General features: G+C 45.3%; 1 protein-coding gene across 1 annotated transcript in view; it reads left to right on the top strand.

The window, feature by feature from the left end:
• TNC (tenascin C) overlaps nt 1-15,002 on the top strand; it is a 91,398-nt gene that overhangs the window by 19,725 nt on the left and 56,671 nt on the right. The window contains 5 exon segments of the mRNA XM_036855126.1: nt 6,471-7,064; nt 9,641-11,050; nt 12,351-12,614; nt 13,709-13,824; nt 14,581-14,737. Of these exon segments, the coding sequence (XP_036711021.1) occupies nt 6,608-7,064; nt 9,641-11,050; nt 12,351-12,614; nt 13,709-13,824; nt 14,581-14,737 (2,404 nt within the window). The 5' untranslated portion in view covers nt 6,471-6,607.

Genomic DNA, 15,002 nt, shown 5'->3' with positions numbered 1-15,002 from the left:
TACTGGAAGAAAAAAAAAAAAAAAGGAAGATTTGATAATAAGCCAAGAGGCACCTCAGAGTATACAATTGTAAACCAAAAAGCTCTTGGGACATGGCTGCCATGACACTGACCTGACCGAGGTTTCCCCATCTATTAAATGAATGTTACTTCACAGTAATGTTCTGAATAAAAATCTATAATGCCCAAATCTGGAGATATCATCCTACACTGGCCACAGCTAATATCAAAGGAACTGAAACAAGAACTAATTTTTATCTTTCATCAGTGATGAAGACCTAACATTATTTAAATTTTTATTTCATATTGGGGTATAGTTGATTAACAATGTTGTGTTAGTTTCAGGTGTACAGCAAAGTGATTCAGTTAAACATATACATGTATCTATTCTTTTTCAAATTCTTTTCCCTTTTAGGTTGTTACATAATATTGAGCAGAGTTCCCTGTGCTGTACAGTAGGTCCTTGTTGGAAGTCCTAACATTTTAACACCTCCCCCCATCAAAAAAAGAAAAACAAAAAAGGCTTCAAGACCATTGCTTTATCCTTTTTTTTCTTCCTTTTTTTATAAAGGGCAGGCAACATAAGTTTGCCAGGTATTTGCAGACCAAGGGACTAAATACAGAAACCTATGTTTTCCCTAATCTTCTCCACAGATGACACTGAGCAATTAGGCACGTAGCCTTAGAAAGACACAGCAATGCTTACTGGGCTCAGCACCAGCCCTTCACATTGACCATTCATGCTCTCCTCACTGGCTGTACCAACTCCACATGCTCTCTCCTTTCCGCTCCCCTACACACCTTATACACCCCAGTAGAACCAGGACATCAGTATTCCGTACGTGTTACCCCACTTTTGCCTACATCAGGCAGCTGCAGAGGGAAGCTGCTGTTATTACTGTCTCCTTCCTCATTCTCCTCCTCACCCACGCATTCCTTGCCTTTTCTCATGCTATTCCCTCTTTTTAGACTCCTAATCTAGAAGGGTAGGCGGGTAAGGTGCAAATTCAATCCACCTACTCAGTTGTAACCAACCACTTTTTAGAATCCCACCCATCCTTCAGGCTCATCTCAGGTGCCACCTCTTTCAAGGTGTCTTTCTTCAGCCCCTCAAAAGAATGTAGCCACCCTCCACTTTGAACCTTAAAAGACCTAGGTTAGCCAATCTCTTTTGTTACCTATTACATCATTGTCATAGCCATGATGTAATTCCCTAATTCTCCCATGCCTTCTGGATGCAAACTTTCCTTTCTAATCTACTCTCTATTTGACCAGTATGGTTATTATTGTTTCTATTATCATTAGCTACCATGTTAAGTACCTACTATGTGCCAGGCACTGTGCTGGTAGCTTAAGATACATCTCATTTTATCCCATCTTCTCATAGCTTTATAAAATAAGCATATATATATATAGCCATACAGGAGATGAAACAAGTGATACTCAGAGGGGGAAGTGAATGGCCACAGGTAGCAGCTACCAAGTGGAAGAGCTGGATTCTAACACAGGTCTATTTCTCTGCAAAGACCAGGCTCTTCCTCCCATACCTAGCCACTTCATCAATAGAACTGTTCAGACTACTGAAGAAAATGGACTGAGTCCCCTCAAAAAGTCTGCAGCAAAGTAGCACAGAGTCAACAGAAGCAGGAGAGCCATGAGTTAATTTCGACAAACCTACCAGCTCCCAAGAGAAAGGTGAGGCAGGGCAGAACAAGATGTTAGGTGTAGCCAGAGTGGCTCCTGGGCAACCTACCTTCGGTTTTATTTGAAAAGAATCTCATGGAGAACTTGGGGTTCTAAGGTATGCAGAGAGAAAAAGAAAAAGCATTTCATATCCCAAGTGTAGGATGGGGGAAAGGATGAGGACCTGGGGCAAGCTCCATGTCCCTTCATATCTGAGTAGGCCAACAGCCATAAAGACCACTCCTTGCTTGTACCTGGATATGTTTGAACAGGTAAGGTATGGAAATTACACTGCACATAAATATTTGCTTATGTTAACTAAAAAGATGTCATCTTCTCTAGTCTCCTGGCACCTGCAGGTGAGGTACTCACCAATTTTAATTAGATAGGAGACTTAACAATATCCTACCTTTCTTTTTTAGACTCCCTCTGACCTCTCTGAGCCTCAGTTTTCCTCATTTGTACCATGCGCTTAACATCACCAAGCAGACTTCTAAACGTGCACTGCTAAATAGAATTTCCTGCAATGATGGAAATGTTATTTATCCACACTGTCTGAATTATAGCCACTAGCCACGTTGCTATTAAGCACTTGAAATGTGAACAGTACAATTGAGGATGGAACTTTTAATTGTATTTAATTTTAATAACCACTTGTAGCTAGTGGCTACCATATTGAATAACGCAGCTCTGGACCAAAGAATTCAAAGTTTTCTTCCTCTTCTTAAACCTTCTGTCTCATGAAGAAATCTTTAAGGTAGTTTTTTTGTTTGTTTGTTTTTTTCTCCAGATTAATTATTCTTGAGAAGTTAACAGGAATGAAGGCACCTAAAGAGTCACAAACACAATCACAGAGTTAATTTGGCTCTAAAAATTTCTTTTGATAAAAATAGAAAGTAGAGTCTGATCCACATGTGTATTTTTCTGCACTTAGCATATATGCCAAGGCAGGTTACAGAGCAAGGCAACATGCATGGCTTGGATATAGCCACTTTGTCCCGGATGTGTGACCCCAACAATCTATGTATTGAGCCAATACAAAGGCTGTGTCTCTTCCTGCTGCCCTCCTTTCACCTTTGCAAACATTGTCAAACAGATCCTTTAATCTCTTCATAAAAGATAGAAGATAGATAACTAGGTAGATAGAGTGTAGATAGATAGATAGATAGATAGATAGATAGATACAGGTATAGATGTAGACAGGGATATGGACATAGGTATAGGTAGAGATGTAGATAAAGATAAAGATGTAGATACAGATGTAGATGCAGAGATAGAGATAGAGATAAATATAGAGATATCTCCCAGGACATATTTGCCTGGGGGCTCTGAGACAGAGATTCCTTCACTTCACTGCAGAACTCACCCTTGCTTAGAAAAACAGAACCGCATATGCCAAGGTAGGAGTTTCAAGAGTTGGAGGGAAGAAAATCCTGGAAAAAATACTAATTGAAGTCCATATTTTTAAAACAAAAGCTCCCCTTTATTGAGCTCTTGCTGCTGCCAAAGACTGTACCATTCCCACCACACACATTATCTCATGCACTTTCCACAGTAGTCCTACGAGGACACTCGTAGCATGTTTCATTGATGAAATGACTCTGGCCTGTGGTATAGATAGTTTGCCCAAGGGAGAGGAAGTGGTTGAACAATGACTCAAGACAGTTTGTCTACAAACCTGTGCTCTTCAACACTCTTCTATTTACATTCCAGAGCCTTGGAGCTTGCCATATTCTCAAAGAAGCCCTTTCTGTTGGATAATTCCAATTAGAAACATATTTCTTCTGTTGTGCTGAAATTTGCCTTCTTGTAACCAACCCTCCTCTCCACCCCTAACGTACACACATTTTGATGCTTGTTTTGTCCTTTGAGGCCAGAAGGGACAAGCCAGCTCCTGCTTTCCCAGGATCTATACATAGGAATCCTGTTCTTCTCAATCTTGGCTTTCTCAGCTACAGAATAAACATGTACAGGTCCACACTCCTTCCCCCTACAAGACATTTTCCAGACCTTCCATTGCCTGATCACTTCCTGTAAAGATAAGAATCTGCTTGTGCTTTCTAAAGAATCTCTACAGAATAAGTTGCTCATTCTCCGATTTTAAAAGCCCTACTGTCCGAACATGATCCTTCATGTCTAACCTAAATATCACAAACTGTAATCTAAAGTAATTTTCCCTAGGTCTATCCTCAAAGGAGACATTAACAAGCCAGTTGTCTGCATGAGAATATTTTACATTCTTTTTTTTTTTTTTTTTTTTTTTTATTCTTAAAGGTTACTACTTGCTTTGTATGTTTGCTCCTCTGGTGTAAGTATTTCCAGTTCTAGTAAATTTATCTTCATAAGGTTTACCCCCTCACTCATCAGTGATTCTGCAGCTCCTCTTTGATCTAGATCCAAGTTGCTGTTGGGTTTAGTACTGGATTCAATGAAGAGGTCAAGCTTAAGCAAAAGGAGGCTATTGGCCTGGACTCATGCTAGGTTTTGTTCTTCAGAGCATAACAAAATAGCAGCTACTTTTTAATATGTGCCTATTATGGGCTTGACACTATGTTGGGTGTTTTCTGTGCAGATCTTTAATTCATAATTCCCTCTGGAAGGATTTTGACCCCATTGCAAAAGTGAGATCACGGTTTAGAGAGGATAAATATCAATAGCTTGCCCAAGTCACAGAGTTAGTGAGTGGCATTTGTACTCAGGTGTGTCTAATTCCAAAGTCTAGACATTTTCCACCACGCTGAAGGTATTTCCCAAAGTGCAAAAACATCCGCCTGCCCTCAGACCACCATGAGCCAATATGGAAAATACACAACCCTCAAGAATCACATTTCTTTCCTCCAAACAATGCAGCATTTGGCTGTGCCAGTGCACATACAGAGTGAAAAATCCTCACTCAACCCATACTCTGGTCATTATTTCCCTAGATTTGTTGCCTTAAAGTCTCAACCGACAATTCTAACAGCCTTTTAGATGGAAATTTAAGTCATTTAACAACACACACAAAAGTGTTGGGTAAAAGTCCAAAAGCATTTCAAACTTGGCCCATGGCCCTTTCTCATAAAAAAAAAAAAAAAAAAGAAAGAGCTAAGAATTGATGGGAAGAGGGTGAGAAAGAAGGACTTTGTGGAAGGCAAAGAGAGTTAAAACAATTGCAGTAGATTACGCAATCAATAAATATTTGTCTGGTAAACAACTAAGATAGGCTATGGTAGTTTGAAAGAAGAGAACTTGCCAAGTTCTCCTCTTTATAATAATTTTCATTCAGTGGGCTTGCCTACATCACAGATCCACAAATTCTTATTAGGAAACTAATTTGAATGATAAAGCATACAGATGGCCACCTTCTCACTGTGTCCTCATACGGCCTTTCTGCTGTGCACAAACAGACACAGAGACAGAGTCAGAGAGAGATCTGGAGTCTCTTCCTCTTCTTATAAGGACACCAATACTATCATCAGATTAGGGCCCCACCCTCATGACCTTCATTTAACCTTGATTACCTCCCTAAGAGCCCTATCTCCAAATATAGTCACACTGAGGGTTAGGACTTCAAGTATGAATTTGGGGAGGAGGGGAAGGTATGATTCAGTGTACGACACTCAGTTAGAATAGAATAAGTACTTGTTGGGACTTCCCTGGTGGTGCAGTGGTTAAGAATCCACCTGCCAATGCAGGGGACACAGGTTCGAGTCCTGGTCCGGGAAGATCCCACATGCCGCAGAGCAACTAAGCCTGTGCGCCACAACTACTGAGCCTGCACTCTAGAGCCCACAAGCCACAATTACTGAGCCCGCGTGCCTAGGGCCCGTACTCCGCAACAGGAGACGCCACTGCAGTGAGAAGCCCGTGCACCACAAGGAAGAATAGCCCCCACTCGCCGCAACTAGAGAAAAGCCTGTGCGCAGCAACGAAGACCCAACGCAGCCAAAAGTAATTAATTAATTTAAAAAAAAAAAGAATAAGTACTTGTTGATTGCAGAAGACATCAAGGGCTCATGGACATCTTTCTGAGTCATCTCTTGCCCTTGGTCATAGTTTGGATAACTGGTTCAGGAACATTCTGTCAGGCTCTTCTAAAAACTTGACCTTTTAAGGTTTTAGAAATAAATCGAAAAGAAGAGGAATTGAGGTTCAAAGAGGTAGAATACTATACCAACAGCCACATAACTAGTTAGATGTTCAGTTACAGTAAAAACTCAGTTTGCTTTCTAAAGTCTTTCATTTTCACTTCTGCCTCTCACAGCAGAGGAAAACCAGCAGATGGAGTTAATCTTAGATTGGAGGGTCAATAATAAGAGGGAAGAGTTACTGGACATCTATGGGACTACAGCCTTCATACCACTCAATGTGCTCAACCAGTAAATAGCAAAGGGCTTCATGACTATATGAATGATTTCTACTTACTGTTTTCACTTTCATCATTACTTTAACCTTGACATTATGATCTTCACTGTACAGAAGTGAAATAAGACAAATAAAAGTTATATAACTTACCCAAAGGCCCAGAACTAGAGCTGAGATCCAAACCCACATCTGATCTGTCTTGTCCTTTCTGCTGTCTCCCTATATTTCCAAATATTGAATAGTGAGTGAAGTCATTCATTCAAGATTGCAGAATTCTTTTAGAGACCATTTTATATCCACACTGCAGTGCACATTGAAGGAATAAAAGGAGACCTTCAAACACAGGAAATATAAATCAAAATTCACTTGGAATTGCAGATATCCAATAGATTCAATGAACAGTAGATACTAACAAGCTTATTGTTTTCCTTTGTTTACTTGTAGAAGAGAATTCTTTCAAGAAGATCAGGAACCACTGATTTGGATTCTACTCTCAGCTTCCAAATCCCCAGTTCTGCCTAAGAGTGAGATACCCTAGGACCGTAGAACCCCGGGAACATTCAGCCAAACCCACCTCCACCATGGGGGTCGTGACTCGGCTGTTGGCAGGCATCTTCCTAGCTCTGCTTGCCCTTCCTGCCGAAGGTGGCGTCCTCAAGAAAGTCATCCGGCACAAGCGACAGAGTGGGCTGAATGTCACCCTGCCAGAGGAGAACCAGCCGGTGGTGTTTAATCATGTCTACAACATCAAGCTGCCTGTGGGGTCCCAGTGCTCGGTGGATCTGGAATCAGCCAGTGGCGAGAAAGACTTGGTCCCACTGTCAGAGCCCAGGGAAAGCTTCCAGGAGCACACGGTAGATGGGGAAAACCAGATCGTCTTCACACACCGCATCAACATCCCCCGCCGGGCCTGCGGTTGTGCCGCCGCTCCTGATGTCAAGGAGCTTCTGAGCAGACTGGAGGAGCTGGAGAACCTGGTGTCTTCCCTGCGGGAGCAGTGCACCTTGGGAGCAGGCTGCTGTTTCCAGCCCGCCGAAGGTAGGAGCTGGTGACCGGCCCAGCCCCTCGCGGTACACGTGGGAGGAACGAGGGGCAGGCCAGGATCCATCAGTTGTTTTCCAGAGTGGGCTCCCTGGGGAACTAGCCCCACAAGGTGTTCATTCAAAAGAGATTTTATGGACAAATGATTGTGCAGAACGTAATCATCTCCGTTCTGCTCTTGGAGAGTCTTGGTGACAAATGTTTCTCAGAGGAATTTTCAGGCCTCTCAGAAGTCCTGCTTTGAAAAACCCTATTTTAGTTTAAGTACGAGTTTCTAAAACTTACTTGACGATGAAATCTACTCATTCTCTACCCTTAAAACCTATGAATTTATTTTGAAATCCCTAACCCAAAGATCATTCTCTGAAAAGTGGTGATGTAGCCCCATCACTTCGTTGTACAAATAGGGAAACTAAGGCCTAGAAGGAAGTTGGGATTCCTCAAGGTCCTGCCATAAGTGGCCAAGTTAGGACTTAAACTACAGTATTCCACACCCCAGTGTTCCTGCAAAGTTACAATGCTGCCTACGGTGATGCAAAATCTGTGGGAAATAGAAAAAATGTTCCAGTTTAATGGCAGCAACGATGATGATCACAATATGAATTGAGCCCCTTTATGTACCGGGAATTGTAATTCACTATCTCATTTAATCCTCCCAACAACCCTTTGAGATAAGGTTTAATACCCCCTTTCTACAGATCTAAGAAATGAGACTCAAAAAAGTTAAACAACTGGCACAAGATGACTCAAAGAGTGATAAGAGATAGGAGCTTTGAAGGTGCCTGTGTGTCTCCACAACTCATGCTATCCCAGTGATACCCTGTCTCCAGGTGCATCTTTTTTTTAAGGAATTGTGCCACTTTGGAATTTTGTCTTCATCTTCATTCCCTAAAGTTGATAGAGCTACAGGGGCTTCAACAGCTTCAAATCAGAGATGAAAATCTCTATTTCTGCTGCTCATAAAAAATACTAGAAATTATTCTGGCAGATTATTTCAAGAGTAGCCCTAATTGTTGTAAGTGGAGAGTACTATAGGACATCCTTTAGGTTTCCAAGGCAAAAGCAACAACAAAAAAGTTTTCTTTATGCACAAATTACTTTATCTTCCACTTCCGTCAACTCCCTGGCAAAACGCGGAGGCGAGTTACACAATAGGACTAATGCTAAAGAATGGGTTAAAAAAAAAAAGTGGTTAATGCAGTGCTGTCCATTAGAACTGTAATCTGAGCCATGTATGTAATTAATCTTAACTTTTCCAATAGTCACATTAATGAAAGGAACAGGTAAAAATGATTTTAATCATCTATCCAATACCAGTAAATAATCTTTCAGCTTGGAATCAATACAAAAATTGTTAATGGATATTTTACATTCTTTTCTTTTATGCTAAGTCTTTGAAATCCAGTGTGTTATGTAGTTCCCATTTAGAGCACATCTCAATTCAGACTAGCCACAATTCAGTTGTTTTGAAGCCACGTGTGTCTGGTGGCTACCATACTAGACAACATAGGTTTAGATTCTCACTTTCCAAGCCAACTTTTTTCTTAAAATTGACTTCCCTCCTGCTGTCAGGAAGGAGATAAAGTGTATTAATTCAACTGTATTTAGATGCAGAGAAAATGGAGCGAGTTTTGTTTGTTTCTTCTCCTTGGCTCCATGGAGACCACACCAGCCACTGCCGCAAGTTAAGCCAAGACATTACAGAGACTTCAAAGAGCCAGAGTCACAGCAGCCCTGACCACGTATTCCTCATATTCACCCACCACCGCAGCTTTCAGGATAGAGAGGAAAAAAGATGGAGGCACATGAGCTTTGTGAGGGCTGAGCCAAATGGGAAGTTGTCCTAACAGAATTAGAAAGCCACTCCTTAGCTGCCTCATTTCAGTTACAAAAAATTTAGAAAGTTTTGGTCACATAAGCACATATAACAACTTGAGTCGACCCAAAACACTCTGCAAAAGGAAATCACAGTGAGCACAACAGCAGGTCCTTAATGTCCTCGTTTAACCTGATTTACCCAGGGAAGTGGGCCATTGGTCCCACCTGACTGATGAAGAAACAGCTCCAGAGTGTCTAAATTTTTTTGCAAATGCAGCACAGCTATTGAGTCGAGGCATCAGAACTGAGTTCAGTTCAACAATTATTTCTTGGTGAAACACTTATTCTCCTGTATGTCTGACCTTGGCTAGGTACGGGAAAAGTAACGACACAGGCCAGCATAATGCATTGCACAGGCAGTGATTCGTAACCTTTGGGTCACAGGAATACTTGAAAATTTGATGAAAACTATGGGAGTTCTCCCCAGGGATGGAAATACACACACACACACACACACACACAATCTGCATATGAACCTACAATTTCAGAGAGTGCAGGTTAAGAATTCCCACCTAGTATCATTAGATGAGGCCCCAACTGATTTCACACAATAAGCAAGTGGTTTTCAAGCCAGATGGGGCCTGAGGGTGCAACCGTGCTCTGGCTGAATTTGAATCTGGGCTTTGTGGCTAGAAACCAAGAAACTGGGCTGCTGGTGCTCAGTGGAGAGCCTCTGTTCTCTTCCCTCCCTGCAGGCCGCCTGGACACCAAGCCCTTCTGCAGCGGCCGGGGCAACTTCAGCACTGAAGGCTGTGGCTGTGTGTGTGAACCGGGCTGGAAAGGCCCCAATTGCTCTGAGCCTGAATGTCCAGGCAACTGTCACCTGCGAGGCCAGTGCCTGGATGGGCAGTGCGTGTGTGACAAGGGCTTCATGGGGGACGACTGCGGCCAGCTGGCCTGTCCCAGCGACTGCAATGACCAGGGCAAGTGCATGAACGGGACCTGCGTCTGCTTCGAAGGCTACTCGGGGGTGGACTGCGGCCAGGAGCCCTGCCCGGTGCCCTGCAGCGAGGAGCACGGCCGCTGCGTGGACGGCCGCTGTGTGTGCCAGGACGGCTTCGCCGGCGAGGACTGCAACGAGCCCCTGTGTCTGCACAACTGCCACGGCCGCGGGCGCTGCGTGGAGAACGAGTGCGTGTGCGATGAGGGCTTCACGGGCGACGACTGCGGCGAGCTCATCTGCCCCAACGACTGCTTCGACCGCGGCCGCTGCGTCAACGGCACCTGCTACTGCGACGAGGGCTTCGTGGGTGAGGACTGCGGCCAGCTCGCCTGCCCCCACGCCTGCCACGGCCGCGGCCGCTGCGACGAGGGCCAGTGCGTGTGCGACGAGGGCTTCGCGGGTGCAGACTGCAGTGAGAAGCGCTGTCCCTCTGACTGCCATGACCGCGGCCGCTGCCTGGACGGGCACTGCGAGTGCGACGACGGCTTCACGGGCGCGGACTGCGGCGAGCTCCGGTGTCCCCGCGACTGCAGCGGCCACGGCCGCTGCGTCAACGGGCAGTGCGTGTGCGACGAGGGTCGCACCGGGGAGGACTGCGGGCAGCTGCGGTGCCCCAACGACTGTCACGGCCGCGGGCGCTGCGAGCAGGGGCGCTGCGAGTGCGAACTCGGCTTCCAGGGCTATGACTGTGGCGAGATGAGCTGCCCCCATGACTGTCACCAGCACGGCCGCTGCGTGAACGGCATGTGTGTCTGTGACGACGCCTACATGGGTGAGGACTGCCGCGAGCTGCGCTGCCCCCGGGACTGCAGCCAGCGGGGCCGCTGCGTGGACGGGCGGTGCGTGTGCGAGGACGGCTTCGCCGGCCCCGACTGCGCAGACCTCTCCTGTCCCGGCGACTGCCACGGCCGGGGCCGCTGCGTGGACGGCCAGTGCGTGTGCCACGAGGGCTTCACGGGCAAGGACTGCGGGCAGCGCAGGTGTCCCGACGACTGTCACGGCCAGGGCCGCTGCGTGGACGGCCAGTGCGTGTGCCACGAGGGCTTCACTGGGCTGGACTGCGGGCAGCGCTCCTGCCCCAACGACTGCAGCAACTGGGGGCAGTGCGTCTCCGGCCGCTGCATCTGCAATGAGGGCTACACCGGGGAAGACTGCTCGCAGGGTGAGTACCAGCGCTCCAGCAAACTAGCGTGATGACGGCCACCATCGAGTTGGCATGTGCTGGAGAACTGTGTGTTATACCAAACACACACACACACACACACACACACACACACACATACACACAGACTCTTTGACTCACCTGTTACAGAGCTACCTATTTGAGGGCTCAGAGGCTCAGAGAGGTTATGGAATTGTCCCAAGGACACACAGCTTATATATCACAGAGCTGGTACCTGAATCTGGGTAACTCATCTATGCTGAGTTTAACACCCAGTGCCCACGAAGAGGGTAGATGAAACGCTCACCTCCCTTTTGCTAAACATCAACCTTCTTTCCTCCTCTGTATTGACATGGAACCAATAATGAACTAAATCCCTCATTTGGATGGAAGTAAAAACTCAGCTAAATTGAATGGACAGTGAGATTACATAAAACAAACGGTTTTAAATGCACATTCAGCTAAAGATGAAGTGCTGATCACCTATGAAGCAGGCCCGTCTCTTAAATCACCTTTTTGTTGCTGTCTTTTATCCCAAGGACTGTGAATGCCTTAAAGGAGCATTATCCCAGCAGTTAGCACAGGGCATGTATTCAGTAAGTAAACACTGGTTGAGTGAAAACACAGCAAAGACCGATAATGCTCATGTTTAATGAGGGTCTTCTTTGTACTTCCCTCATCCACCCTTATATACCTGTCGTAATGGAGACTTTCTGCCTTGATTAAAGCCATTGGCACATAAAAACAAACACACGGCTCTGTGTTTGACATGGCCAAGCCAGGGAAGCCTGGTTGGAAGGAAGACCAGGCTGGCCGGGAGGAGGGGTACGGTCCAAATTTGATGAGTCAGCAAAGTTGAGCAAGTCCCTCTACCTCACTCACCTCTAAGAAAAGGAAAGAGTTGGACCAGATGAGCCCATTCTTCCAGTGCTAAGACTGTATGACGTGAAGTTCAGAGCAGAAAGCCAAGCCCAGGCTGCACTTTCCCATGCAGATGGCCTGAATCTGAACTAAGGTCCAGGGAGTGGAGAAGTCAGAGGGGCCAGTTCACAAAGAGCCCTGAAGGCCACACTGCAGACCTGGAACTTTAGCCTGAAGGCAAGGGATGGCCACCAAAGGTTTTGAAGATGGGTCACAGCAGGAGGGTCCTTGATGAGTCTGCATTTTAGAAAATGGAAGCTGGATTTCAGGGCTCTGTAACTGGGGGAAGAGACAGGTCCAGGGAAACAAACCAAGAGAGAATTCATAGAGTGCGTTATGACACCACCTGACCCAAACTGTCCTTCCTTATTCTTGCCAGTGTCCCCTCCCAAAGACCTCATCGTGACAGAAGTGACGGAAGAGACCATAAACCTGGCCTGGGAAAATGAGATGCGGGTCACAGAGTACCTCATCGTGTACACGCCCACCCATGAAGACGGCCTAGAAATGCAGTTCCGCGTCCCTGGAGACCAGACGTCCACCACCATCCAGGAGTTGGAGCCTGGCGTGGAGTACCTTATCCGCGTGTTCGCTATCCTGGAGAACAAGAAGAGCATTCCTGTCAGCGCCAGGGTGGCCACTTGTGAGTGAGCAGAGCACCTCTTGGCAGCCTCAACTGCCCTCCTCCTGTCCAGTACATAGTCCCCCCCCATGAGTTACTGCCTCACCTTTGCCCCTGTAGCTCTATGGCTGTCTTTATGCAGTTACACTAGTTAAAACTCTGGAATCCAGTTAAGCCCACTGAATTTTTAAAAAATTTTATGGACGTATAGTTGATTTACAATGTTGTGTTAATTTCTACTGTACAGCAAAGTGATTCAGTTATACATATATATGTATTCTTTTTCCTATAACCCATTGAATATTTGTTAAAGAAAGTCCTCACATACTAACTCATTTAACTCACAATAACCCTATGAGACAGGAGCTACTGTTAACCCATTTTACAGATGAGGAAACTGAGACTCTGAATGGTTAAGCATCTCATCCCATATCACACAGTTAATAAGTAGTAGAGATAGGATTTGAACCCTGGCAGTCTTAAGTACGCTATTCTACTACTACCTTCTATGGAGCTCACTGTCTATATATTTAAAAAATTCAAAAGTGGAAACATCAAGATTCAAGTTATTCTTCCTTTAAGAGTCCAACATCAGAATAATTACGTCCACTCCTAAAAAGCAAGCTGTGGCTAGAAATTGGTTCTTTTTTGCTTAGTAATAGTAACATTGGCTGCTTTTATTAAACTTGTGCTTCAGGCCAGGGACCATGTCCAGCAGTCACTGTGGGACTCAGCAGTCTCAAAACATTCCCAAGGGGTAGGCATACTTAGCTCCTTCTCTTGGATGATGAAACTGAGGCTCAGGGCATTTTGTTAACTCAACCAAGCACACAAAAGTTGTGATGATGGAGCTGAGATTCTAGCCCATCTGTCTGATTTCAAAGTCTATTGTCATATTAGGTTTAAGCATATGAAATTGCCAGTATTCAATCATATGGTTGGTCCTTATATTGATATTAATTTCCATGATGCCTCACATTAGACGGCAATCCAGGAGAACCCTTAAATAGACTCCAGCTCTGACAGACAGCCCTGTGGGGTTTAGTGGAATCATGTCTGTCCCCTCCACCACACATATAGTCATCTTTACCTCCTCTCTGTGCTCTTCCTGACAGACCTGCCTACACCTGAAGGTCTAAAATTCAAGTCCATCAGGGAGACATCTGTGGAAGTGGAGTGGGATCCTCTGGACATCGCTTTTGAAACGTGGGAGGTCATCTTCCGGAATATGGTAAGAGCACAGAGGAGTGGGCACCTTCGACCACGAGCATCTGAAAGCTGCTCACAGGGCTCTGTAGACTTTTCTATCAACTCACTTCCTTGGCTTTTGGTGGGGGACAAGGCTCTAAGTAGCCCCTGTGCATCTGCATCTGTTTTTAAGTGACTTAAGAAGTCAATAAGCACGGCACTTAGGGCTGAGAGCCTAAGTAAATAGAGGGCAAGTCATCTCTATGTTCCGAGTACCCATTACAGTCTTAACAAATCTCCACTCAGAGGCAAAGAAGATAAGAAATGGTCTCTGTCTCAGAATGCCTCCAGGCATATCTGAGATTGAGTATCCTTTCTCTCTGTGCCTAAAAGCACATGAGAGGCAGGAAAGTGGGTCCCTGAGTTCAAAGTCAGGCTCTGCCTCTTACTAGCTGTTTGGAAGATGGGACAATGACCTGAGTTCTGGGATGCTGGCTTCCTCGTCTATGAAAGGAAGGATTGATTTGGTGGCTCCAGAGTTCCTTTGGTTTTCATGCCCGCCATTTGACTTGAGTGTCAAAGGGGTGAGTAGAGAGGTCTGTGGGAGGGAGAAACCAACTTGAGAGATATATTCATCTCTCTATATCCTCAGCACCTGCCATACTGATCAGATGCTTAGTAAGTGCCTAGTGATAGATGAAAGTATGAAAGAGGAAGGCATGAATACAGAATGAATGAATCACATAAATGAAGGAGCTGGTACCTCCTTAGGTCTTACAAAGGTGCCTCTATATTTCAGAATAAAGAAGATGAGGGAGAGATCACCAAAAGCCTGCGGAGGCCGGAGACCACGTACCAGCAAACTGGCCTAGCTCCCGGGCAAGAGTATGAGATATCTCTGCACATCGTGAAAAACAATACCCGGGGCCCAGGCCTGAAGAGGGTGACAACCACCCGTGAGTATCACCTTTAATACCACTGACACAAGGATAAAGCTGATTGTACTGCAAAGCATCTCTGGTTGATAACATGCCCTCTTACAGAGCATCTGTATCAATTAGCTTTTTTTTTTTTTTTACAAATTTATTTATTTTATTTATATTTATTTTTGGCCGCATTGGGTCTTCGCTGCTGCGCACGGGCTTTCGGTAGTTGTGGCGCACGGACCCCTCATCATGGTGGCCTCTCTTGTTGCAGAGCACGGGCTCTAGGCATGCAGGC

The sequence above is a fragment of the Balaenoptera musculus genome, chromosome 6 (genome assembly GCF_009873245.2).
Source record: "Balaenoptera musculus isolate JJ_BM4_2016_0621 chromosome 6, mBalMus1.pri.v3, whole genome shotgun sequence".
In the NCBI taxonomy this organism is placed as follows: Eukaryota; Metazoa; Chordata; class Mammalia; order Artiodactyla; family Balaenopteridae; genus Balaenoptera; species Balaenoptera musculus.
The sequence above is the reverse complement of the archived record's forward strand: the minus strand, read 5'-3'. Positions and strand labels throughout refer to the sequence as shown.